This window comes from Pleuronectes platessa, chromosome 23, assembly GCF_947347685.1.
Source record: "Pleuronectes platessa chromosome 23, fPlePla1.1, whole genome shotgun sequence".
Taxonomy (NCBI): domain Eukaryota; kingdom Metazoa; phylum Chordata; class Actinopteri; order Pleuronectiformes; family Pleuronectidae; genus Pleuronectes; species Pleuronectes platessa.
Genome location: NC_070648.1, coordinates 15,138,458 through 15,149,553, shown reverse-complemented (window position 1 = coordinate 15,149,553; position 11,096 = coordinate 15,138,458). Strand labels below are relative to the sequence as shown.

The 11,096-nt window shown below is 42.5% G+C and overlaps 1 protein-coding gene across 3 annotated transcripts; it reads left to right on the top strand.

The window, feature by feature from the left end:
• The first annotated feature begins 337 nt into the window (after window positions 1–337).
• men1 (multiple endocrine neoplasia I) lies at window positions 338–9,752 on the top strand. 3 transcript variants are annotated; one of them, XM_053416059.1, is made up of 10 exons: window positions 338–636; window positions 1,987–2,469; window positions 2,594–2,802; window positions 3,506–3,634; window positions 4,350–4,390; window positions 4,534–4,621; window positions 5,063–5,199; window positions 6,340–6,481; window positions 8,169–8,342; window positions 8,473–9,752. In XM_053416059.1, the coding sequence occupies exons 2-10, from the start codon at window positions 2,034–2,036 to the stop codon at window positions 8,995–8,997; spliced, it is 1,881 nt and encodes a 626-aa protein (XP_053272034.1). In that variant the 5' UTR covers window positions 338–636; window positions 1,987–2,033; the 3' UTR covers window positions 8,998–9,752. The 3 variants fall into 3 exon arrangements, with proteins under 3 accessions (XP_053272034.1, XP_053272035.1, XP_053272036.1); XM_053416060.1 differs by lacking the exon at window positions 338–636 and adding an exon at window positions 647–763; XM_053416061.1 differs by lacking the exon at window positions 338–636 and adding an exon at window positions 1,138–1,289.
• Window positions 9,753–11,096: the final 1,344 nt, after the last annotated feature.

Here is an 11,096-nt window from a genome sequence, read left to right as displayed (position 1 = left end):
AAGGCAGCAAAAGGAATATTCTTGAACACAGACACCATGTTGTCATACTGTGAACCTGCTCTGAACGAAAGTTGGGTTTTATTTTTATTTGAGCCATTAGCGATTATAACACGTGGGTTTATACTGTATGATATTATCAAAAATATTGTCTCCAACCATATTTTATTTAATAGTGTGTTGATTAATGACGCATGTGTGTGTTGGGCTGATTGCAGCAAACCCAGGAGGCCATATTGATGAAACATCTTTTATTCAGGACGGTTTCCAGTGAGTGTTTCACTGTGGCCATTTTTCCATTATGTAATGTTTACCTTTGTTCGATTTCCAAGCGACTGCCCGTCACATGAAGGCACCATGGTGCCCCCTCCTGGCTGGCTCGACGAATATTTACTACGAACTACGTTTCCCGGCATACATCAGAAGAGCTCATGTGCAGACTGGTTTAGATCTCCAACCAATGCGCACGGGCAGCAGCGGCGTTCAAGTGCAGGTGACAGCGAGAGACGCAGATGGTTGTGAGATCTGCGGCGCTGCGCTAACGTAGAGGCTGGTACCACACTTTCGGACGGAGTGAACTGCGCGGCAAAACAAGGGAGACACAAACAAAAACATGTGGCGGAGGCTTTGAGATAACGGGTATGTAATCTACCACACACGGGGGGAAATATGGCGCGGGTGAGGGCTGAGGGGGAGCCGGCGTTGGGGCACATTACGGAGACGTGTTTCCCGGGAGCGCTAAGCGAATTAGCTTTGTGCAAAAGTGGTGAGTTAAGCTAACTAGTAGCCCGTTAGCTTGTTAGCTCCTCCTGACAACAGTCATCATTCAGCCATGCTCCTCTCGAGCCGCTAGTCCCGGTGTGGGCTCTCTCTGGTTCAGGTTATCCTCAGCGCCATACCCTTCTTATTTATCCTACTTAGCATTGAGTGTACAAACTAGCGCTGGTCATATATGGGAACCTAACTTAACTTTAGAAGGTTAGCCGGTTAGCTTACGTTAACCAACCCGGCTAACGACTTAACACTTCAGATCGGGTCTTTCGGTGTGTATTTATTGATACAGCGTGCGAGATGAGCTGGAGACGTGCCGTCGAATCGATCGAGCGACCAAGTTGAATGAGCTTTCGGCTGCTTTGTATTGAATGGATGTGTGTAGCGGTGGGAGTGCCCCGCCCACCACAGCGCCATGTAGTCCCTGTTAGCTGCATTGATGTAACCAATATTATGCAACGAGTCAAGCTGCCCGGCCACGGGTCACTGTCTGCCTGTACGTGTTGTTTGTTCAGCGTCAGGTAGTTATGAAAACCACGTTATTAATACATAATTATTATATTATTGATCGATAAAGACTGGGTGGTTATCAATCCTGACAAGTCTCCGTACCAAAGTGTGACGAGAAATGTTGCTGTGCTTATAGGGAGAGGACACACCAGTTCAAGTTAAACCATGTTTGCTCTTAAGAAGCTGTTCATTACAAATCCGAGATATATAACCGGAAGTAAACATGAGTGAAAACTAATTGAACAAAACGTTTTAAGAAAATGTATATTATAAGCTTATAAAATTGTTTTTTTAATATTTAATTATCTTTTTATGCGATTTATTTATTCAGGAATACATTTCCATATGTTTGTTCATTTTCTGCAAAATACACAGAGTGAAAATCCAAAATTGAATGGCAAGTCTGGTGATAATTTATTTTTTAGTGGTCGATTTCCTCCTATTTGAATAATGTTACTAAAATATACACTAACTCTTGGGTTAGGAAAGTACTGCGCCCTGTTTAAAAATGAAATGACATATTTGTGAGCTGAATTTGGAGATTTAAATGTTGTGTAGGAACCCATGGGCTTGGAGGTCAGGAAAAGTAGATGCATAACAATATAGAATCAAGGACTTTTCAGTGCCATATTTTAACTTCACCTTCTTTCTGCAGCATCAATGTATTAAACGGAGGGTTTGTTGAAATAACTGCTGTTTCTAATTCAGTACTGCAGGTGAGGAGAACATCTGGCTAGTGACGGACGGTGGACACCATGGGTTTACATTCAGGCCAAAAGAAGCACTTTCCCCTGCGGGGGATCGACGGTGTTGTTCAGCTGTTTGACGCTGAGCTCCGCAAGCCCGAACCAGACTTAGCACTTCTTTCCCTGGTCCTGGGTTTTGTCGAGCACTTCCTAGCTGTGAACCGAGTCATCCCCATAAACGTTCCAGGAGTACGGTTTGAGCCTCTGGAGCCAGACTGCCCCAACTCCTGCTTCCCCACAGTGGAGCTGGGAATGATCTCTGCACTGTATGAGCGCTTCACGGCCCAGATCCGGGGTGCGGTGGACCTGTCCCAGTACAGGAGGACTGCTTCAGGGTCAAGCAGGGAGCTGGTGAAGAAAGTGTCAGACGTGATTTGGAACAGTCTCAGCCGCTCGTACTTCAAGGACCGGGCTCACATCCAGTCTCTCTTCAGTCTCATCACTGGTAAAACATCACAATTATTCAAATTATTATTATTATTCAAAGTTGTTTGGAAGATGTTTGATTAAACTGCAGTTAATGTCAATTCGTAGGAATTCCAATTAATTCCAAATTTGATTTAAACCAGGCACCAAACTGGACAGCTCTGGGGTTGCGTTTGCGGTGGTGGCGGCCTGCCAGGTTCTCGGCCTGAAGGATGTCCACTTAGGACTGTCTGAAGACCATGCTTGGGTGATCTTCAGCAAAGGCGGCGAAGAGACAGCAGAGGTCACCTGGCATGGGAAGGGGAACGAGGACCGACGGGGACAAACAGTCACGGCAGGAGTTAATGAGAAAGTGAGACCTTCCTTCATCTACATATCTGTCCCAGAAAACTAAAGAGATCATGAATATACATACAGAGGTGCATCAGAACCCTTTCTTTACATCTGCTAGCAACATACAGGTCCTCTGTCAAGTAAAAAATATGAACTAATACTGCACAAATGTGAAAGGTCAAGTCTTTATAAAAAAAATCATTTCAAAAATGGCAGTGAGGCAACGCTTCTGAGAAGAGCTGTGGTTAAGGAGTTTTGCATGAACTAGAGATTTATCAGCAGGCAGGCTCATGCAGTAGATAGGTTTCTACTGCTCTGAGTCACGCATGGCCTCCTTAGAAAAGGTTAAAAAGGATGTGACGCATAATCAACCGGCAACCAAGATGAGTCACAAGATTGTCTTATGGTATCTCAGAGGGCTCTTACATCTAACCCAGTGGGGGGGATGTACTAGACATACTTTGGGGCATATTTTGCACTTTTGTGGGTTAAACGTGTGCTCAACTTCTGTCTGTAAATGCCGGGACTTTCACTTTTACTTCAGCAATGAGAGAAGGTTCAGACAGAGGTGTGCTGAGCTTGTGACATATGACCTTTCCTAGGCTGCAGCACTTCCAGAGAATATTTGAATTGTTTGAATTTTATTCTATTGCTATATATTTTATTTGATGGGATAGTAATTTCTAATTTATGATATTTATGTGTTTGTGTCTATTGTTCAGAGTTGGCTGTATCTGAAGGGCTCCTACATGAAATGTGACAGAAACATGGAGGTGGCCTTCATGGTCTGTGCTATCAACCCATCACTGGACCTACATACTGACAGCTCTGAGCTCCTGCAGCTGCAGCAGGTGAGAACCACCACTTTACTGTCATTCTTATCCTCCCCCAGGAAACCACAGCTTTCATTTTCATTTTCCTTTTTGGGGAAGTTGGCTAATTGTCAGCGAGGCCGTCTAAAACTCAAAAGGTTTTGATGTTGTTATATATGACATGATTATTGACTCATAAATTCCCATCATCTTTCCTGTTTGCCATACAAATTCTCACTGTTTTATAATTTGCTCATTACAGTCCTCATCCCATCCTAACATCAACTAGAGCTCCTGTGTAGCAGATTGTACCAGAGTCATGTCCTGCTGCTTCTCTGAGTGTCTCTCTGAATAAACAGAGAGTGAAATCTAATTCACTTGTTATTTTTACTCGTTTAACATCACAAAACCTCATCACTGCCTGCAGATGTTTCACATTTTGCTCTTTAAGACAGTGTTTAACTTTTAATGGGAACAACCTGTGCAGGGAATAATTCTCTGACATTATCCTAGTAAAGTGTGAGCAGGGTTTTATTATGACATTACTGCTATATGGATGGACTTAATGTTGTGGAACTTTTTTCAAGGAAAATAAACTATAAACCTTCTATAGTAATTGCAGGAGTAAAGTATCAAACCAGTAGTAGTAAAGTCTTATTTGAAAATGTTCTGCACAGCTCTTAACTCTCAAAAATGTTATTTTGACTTCAAGTGCATTTTCATGATCTCCCCTTATTTTTATGTTCTCTCACAGAAACTCCTGTGGTTGCTGTATGACCGCGGTGACCTGGACAGGTGAGAGTTAGTTTTTAAAGGAACGTGAGAAGACGAGTCTCTCAGACTCGTACGATCCGTACAAAATGCTTCACTGTGGCAAACATTCCACAAGCTAGTTTTCTGTAGTCCACAGGCTCATGTTGTCCTTCACTATCTACCAGGTATCCGATGGCTATGGGCACTTTGGCTGACCTGGAGGATCAGGACCCAATACCAGGAAAAGAGAACCCCCTGAAAATCCACCTCAAGGTAAGTCTGTAGGTGTTCACCACAGTAGACAGCAGGGAGACTTGCAGGATACCAACAAGGTTCTTGTTAGTTCTTCCATTTACATAATGCCAAACATTTGTTTTTAAATATAGTAACACTAGAAGCGACATTTTAACGTATTGAACTATCCTCGACTTTAGCGGAAACAGTCATAGGAAGGACAGCATCATACATGCATTTATTCACCATAAAGTGCTCAGCTCTTCTTGGCAAAACCTGAGCGGTCAGTTATTGTATTGTTTATGGGTTCCCCTCAAATTTTGAGAATAAGATATTTTTCTTTCCCGCCTCTAACATGACATGACTGTGTGCTTGTGAAGGGTGTGGGGGTGGTTTACATTCCTCTTGTGTTTCTTCACACACTTGGATGTTTAATGGAAAATAACATTCCCTGTGTCTCTGTCCCTTCCTCCCTCTCAGGCCGTAAGCTCTGCCCAGAAGCACTACAACAATGAGCACATCTACCCCTACATGTACCTGGCGGGTTTCCACTACAGACACAAGGAAGTGCGGGAGGCTCTGAGGTCCTGGGCCGAGGCAGCTCAGGTCATGCAGGAGTGAGTTCACACTGCTTTCACTCACTATAAGGGACAGGGAGGTGATGATTGGAATCAGTTTCTCCATGTGCACGAGTCAGCAGGCTAACCTTGCATATTTATAACACATGAGGTCATGTTCTCAAGCTGGGTTAAATAGTACATTATATTCCAACAAAAATGCAACATGCAGTGACCTTGAGAAATAAAAATAAAACAGTAATACTAACCTTGTGTATTTAAGACTAACACCAGTTCATCCCTCGTCATGACATGAGCAGAAAAGTCAGTTTGCAGTGGACTGACACATTTAATCTAACATTATTGTAGGCTTAGCTTGACTTAAGTCTTAACCAGTTTAGTTTGCCAGCAGCAAAAGGAACACAAGGAGATTTATGTTTTGTCTGTTTCAACATATGCAGAACATTCTAAGCTTGCTGGTGTTAACATCAGGGCTTTTAAACGGGAAACACTTTAGTGAGTTGTTCGTATTTCACCTGGAGGACACAAGGTGGCAGTAAATACAAGTCAACATTTTCTGACTTCTGTTCCATCTGTATCAAAAATGTAAGTTACAACCATCTTGGGTCAGACATTTCCACATTTATGTCAGTTGAATACGTTTTTTTGTTTTTGTTTTGTCTGTTTGTTTTTCTGGAAACATGTCCACCACGGAGAAGCCCAGCTCCAGCTAATGTGACTGGGTGTGGTAGTCGAGATATTAGGTGTCCAACTATTCATCCTCTCTCTCTCTCTTAAAACACTGTTCATGAGCTGTAGCTAAAAATACCAGCAGTGACCCACCAGAACACGCATTCCCTCCTCATCTCTCGGCTTCCTTTTCCTGCTTGCCCTATTGTTCTTCAATTTCAGCCTTTCCCTCTGCACAATCTAAAGAAGGATATCTGGATGTGTGTGTGTTCATAACAGTGGATTATTTCTAGATCTTTCGGCAAAGTTCACTATCATGTACAGACCAATATACTGTTACTACTTCATTATTCCTTCTCTGAATCTGAATCTCATGTGTTAGGATTTCTTTATTAATGGCTAAATGAACAATCATCCAGTGGTAGAAAATAAACGTGGCCTTTTAAAACAATATTTCCGGCATATTTGATCTGCTAATAAAAGCCCTTCTCCTCTATATTGCCTCTGCAGGTATAACTATTTCCGTGAGGACGAGGAGATCTATAAAGAGTTCTTTGACGTTGCAAATGATGTAGTCCCCACTCTGCTGAAAGAGACCCCTTCTGCAGACAGTCCTGGGGAGGGAGGAGAGGGGGGAGAAGGAGCAGACAAGGTGAGTTTTCCAATCCAGTTCTGCTAAACAGCAGGTAAAACGATATTACACATACCATGCAATACAGATGCATTGTAGTTTATTTACAGAACGATCTCCTTGTCTGTTTGTCAAATGAAAGAAACCCTAAACAAAATAATAATTTCCAGCTGGTATTAACATGTGATCTGTATCTGTACACTTCATATGGATAATCTCCTCAGTTCGCACCTGCAGCTGTTATACTCTGAGGGGAGATTTAACTCTCACTGAAGTAAACAACACGTAGAGATTAGTCGGTACCCGTTGATGCAGAGAAAATGACCGGTGGGACTGATGTGTGGCTGACTAGAACACATGGAAACAGCAGTGTAACAGTAAATGAGTACGCTTAAGTCAAAGAGGTTTAATAGTATTTCGCACACCAGAAAATATACAATGATACATGTTAGGACATAACCAAGATTTAAACACTAGATGATTTATCAGTTAGTCCCTCAGCAGAAAGTTTATTGGCAACTATAGATACTTGAGTGACTTTTGTAATCGATAATTTGTTCTGCTTCCAGCTTCCTAACTGTGATATGATTATAAACTAAGTGTCGCTGGGTCTTGGAATGTTTGTTGTACCGATCAAGACATATTAAATTCATCCCTTTGGGGTTTGGGAAATTGCGCCGTCATGTTTTGACTTTTAACAGACAAAGTGAGATAATAGAATCAAAAGAATTGATAATGCAAATGAGAGGGTTTTACAGCCCCGCAAAATTGTAAGACCTACATTAAAAAAAACTGAATATGTTACAGTATATAAAGGAGCCTGTGATGATATAGTGACTAAATAACAAAGCAAGTCCGACCTCCTCGGAACTTAACATTGTACTGACAACCAGCCCTAAGCAGCTGGTTTGTCTCAGTTCACTCCAGAGGTGTCAAAAGTATTCACATTCATTACTCAAGTAGAAGTGTAGAAGTATAGATACTAGGGTTTAAAAAGACTTCTGTTGAAGTATCAACTCAAGCTTTTTACTTAAGTAAAAGTGTAAAAGTATTGGTTTCAAAACTACTTAAAGTATAAAAGTAATGTAAGGGGCGATCTTTTTCCATTAAGGACAAACTCTTAAGCCGCATCTCAGGGGCCTATAGTGCACTACCCCACCTCCTCCATTTTTCTAAAGGCCATAATGTTATATTAAAATGTTATGTTGAAAAATGTGGGATGCACTAGGCTACCCGTTTCAGCTGCATATATGCCCATTGTAAAGGATCACATTTTATTACAATGCAAATTATTAAAGTACCATAAGTGTACTACTGAGCATTAACATGCGTTTCATGGAGCGGAAGACATGATAACTAGTTGCCAATAAGTATTGTAATAGTGCAAAAAGTCAAACTTCAGTGGAATGTTATCAATAACCTTTATTTGAAGAGACCTTGAGACCTTTGGACTCAATCCTATATGTACAACAACACTACCAATAGGCTTTGTTCAGCCGCATAAGCAGCAGGTTCTCAAAGTTATTTGAACCTATGCATGCTCTTCCTGGCCTGAAGTTGAGCACACACCAAGGACTCCCATTACACAATTATAATTCAATACAGATACATTGCAAAACTTTCATTGATATTTGTATCATTGTGCTTCATTTCCTTTGCTTCTTTTTCCTTTGCACTTTGTGTCTCTAAACCACCTTTGCATTTCCAGGAGCTCCCCAAACAAGCTGCAGCCTTCTCGGCACTCCTGGACCCAGAATGCTTTGCTCACCTGCTGCGTTTTTATGATGGTATCTGCAAATGGGAGGAGGGCAGTCCCACGCCGGTCCTTCATGTGGGCTGGGCCACCTACTTGGTTCAGTCTCTGAGCCGCTTTGATGCTCAGGTGAGGAACCCAGATTAGTTCTGTGTTTGAAGAGCAAAATGAGTCGAGCCAACAGGAGGCAAAGCTGATGGTGCTCACATACACGATGATGCTTTGTGGCTGAAAATAGGTTTGTGCTCTCCTTCCAAAGGTGCGTCAGAAGGTGTCCATCATCACTAAAGAGCCAGAGTCCCAGGATGATGATGACCAGTCCAGTGATGACCCCCGGGAGGGCCGCCGACGAGGCCCCAGGAGGGAGTCCAGGCTGGAGGAGCAGAACTCTTCTTCCCCTCCTGCTGCCCCCACCTCCCCATCCACCCTGCTTCAAGCAGCAGTTCAGCCCAGGAAGGTTGGTGAGGGAGGCGGGCGCCGCCGCTCCTCGCTGAGTCAGCGAAGTGGAGACGCCGAAGGAAAACCCAAGTCCCCCAGCCCAGATTCTGCATCCTCCCCGTTGTCCCAGCAGCAGGCGTCCCCCTCCCCGGCCGGTCCTGTTGTCGTCTTTCAGAGCGAGAAGATGAAGGGGATGAAGGAGCTGCTGCGCGCAGCCAAGGTGAACTCCAGCGCCATCAAGCTACAGCTCACCGCCCAGTCACAGGTCCAGATGAAGAGACAGAAGAGCACTCCCACCGGGGATTACTCCATGTCCTTCATGAAGCGGCAGCGCAAATCGCTCTAGACATGCTGATTGTTGTAGAGATTCTGTACGACATACTGTGAACAGCCGCGCGGACGCCCGACTAACCTCGCTCTCGTTTGTGAAACTTTTTGCTGTGTTTTCATCCAGAGGTCGTTTTCAGTGAACACCCTCATATTTCCCAGGAATAGATTTGACATGCACAGTTGTTCTGCAGTTAAATGTCACATATCAGGTTTGAACTGAAGGAATGGACTTTTCACTGTTTTTATTTAAAAGGAAATCCTCCCTTTTTTGGGGAACTACCTGGTTGATCACCTGTAACCTTCACTCATTAGTTTTGTGTTTTAATTGGCAGCCAATTGTACACTGAATATTAACTTCTGATTGACTTATACATGGGTGTTTGGGGCCAAAGTAACGACCAGAATTCAACGTGAGGATGTGTAAATATCAACTTGTATCATTAGGAGCCTGTTCATAACTGAAGCCTGGGAAGTAATTAATTTAGGATAGTTACTGTGTAACATTGTCCACTTCTGCTCTATCGACAGCTTCTTTCTTGCTAGCTCTTTGTTGCCTTACTTTGCTTTTGTTCTTTTCTAAAGTAGGTGGCCTTTAGTTTTGAGAATAGCTGAGTGAGGCCTATTTTTAATGATTAGAGAAGACCAGAAAGACCATGCACTGTTGAGCCGGAGCCACATTAGGTGGCCCTGCTACATCCTATTTGCTTGATGACTTGTGGTTTTTTGTTCTTGTTTTGTATCTGCAGGTAATAAAGACCTGATGACAGAGTGCGATGCGATCTGCTGATTTCAAAATGACCTGGTTTTCTGCATTAGCTGTAGCTGCGTGTTCTGGAAGTGTAGAGAGTTAAGCTGCTCTTCAGCAAGCTTCAGACACAGTGATGTGTTTCTGGAGAGCAGCAGCCTCCCAGTGGTTCCTTTGAGCCTTTAGCTAGGACCAACACTTCTATGTAGAGTAACCACAGTCTGAATATGGACTGATGGATATCTAAACTCTTTGAGGGGACTCTTTAACATTTTCCTGCCTCATGTAAATCAACAGGTCTTTCAAAGTAGCTCTAACATACACTTCCAGTATGCTTTCGATGGCTGGACTCCAAGTTTGGTTCATCCTGACTCCTGTTAGCCCAGAGGTTCACATTCTTTTTCAACCTACACTAAGGAGCATTACAATGGTGACAGTTGTGTGCACAGTAAATGTAGATCATTCTTGCCACTGTATCAGGACACAAGGTGACTGAGCTGAACAGTGTGGAGGCTGTACACTGCAAAAAGAAACAGGATGCTTGAGCCTGTACTGCAGTGGGAGGCATGTTGTTTTCTACATTCTGTAAAAGATCGCTGGTCCGCTGGTTCAGAGGAGACCAGCTCTCTGTGGATGGGGCAACATTAACCAAACAGACCAATTTGTATCAATTGTCTGGGATAACTTGAGCACCAATGAGAGGAGCATGCATTCCTTTGGCAAATGAGGAAGTGCATGTTCGTAGAAAAAACTGAAACGGAAACTTTGCTATTAATATCATTGTGATTTTAGTGAAGAGACGGAGCAGAGATGAACAGCAGTCCTGAGTCGATGCAACATGCAATAAGTAAAGCACAGTTGGATTAAATAAACACAAATAAACTATAAACACAATACACAAACCATCAGTTGTGAACCTTTGTGTAATAAGGTGAGATGCCTTTTAATCACAAGACACCTTCTTCCACAGCAAGGCCATCACAGATGGATCAGACCCTAAAATCTGATCATGTTCAAATCTTATACAAGAGGTTCAGGGCCAAATGAACGTTCCTTTTGTCAGCAAAAGGTCTGATGTTCAATATTATTGTTATTTGACTGACTTTACCGTCAATTTACTTATTCGTTTTTGGAATTAATTCTGATTCTTTTTTCCCTCTCAGGATTCAGACTTAGTCAGTAACAGTAGTGTTAAAAGTCACAGTTTGATATTCTTGTGTGAAAATTGTATTTCACAAAGACAGATTTAGATTCAGATTTAAAGTCAGAATTCCGATGTGGTCCTAAGTAATGAGTCTGAGTTTGACATTTTTTCTATTGTTATTATGAAAAAAAAGAATTATAATTTATATAAGGCCTATTATTGAATT

Excerpts from the sequence above, each read along its gene's own strand:
- men1 (XM_053416059.1), top strand. The coding sequence starts at position 2,034 with ATGGGTTTACATTCAGGCCAAAAGAAGCACTTTCCCCTGCGGGGGATC. Across the intron at positions 2,470-2,593 it reads TCTCTTCAGTCTCATCACTG|GCACCAAACTGGACAGCTCT; the intron begins GTAAAACATCAC and ends GATTTAAACCAG. Across the intron at positions 3,635-4,349 it reads AGCTCCTGCAGCTGCAGCAG|AAACTCCTGTGGTTGCTGTA; the intron begins GTGAGAACCACC and ends GTTCTCTCACAG.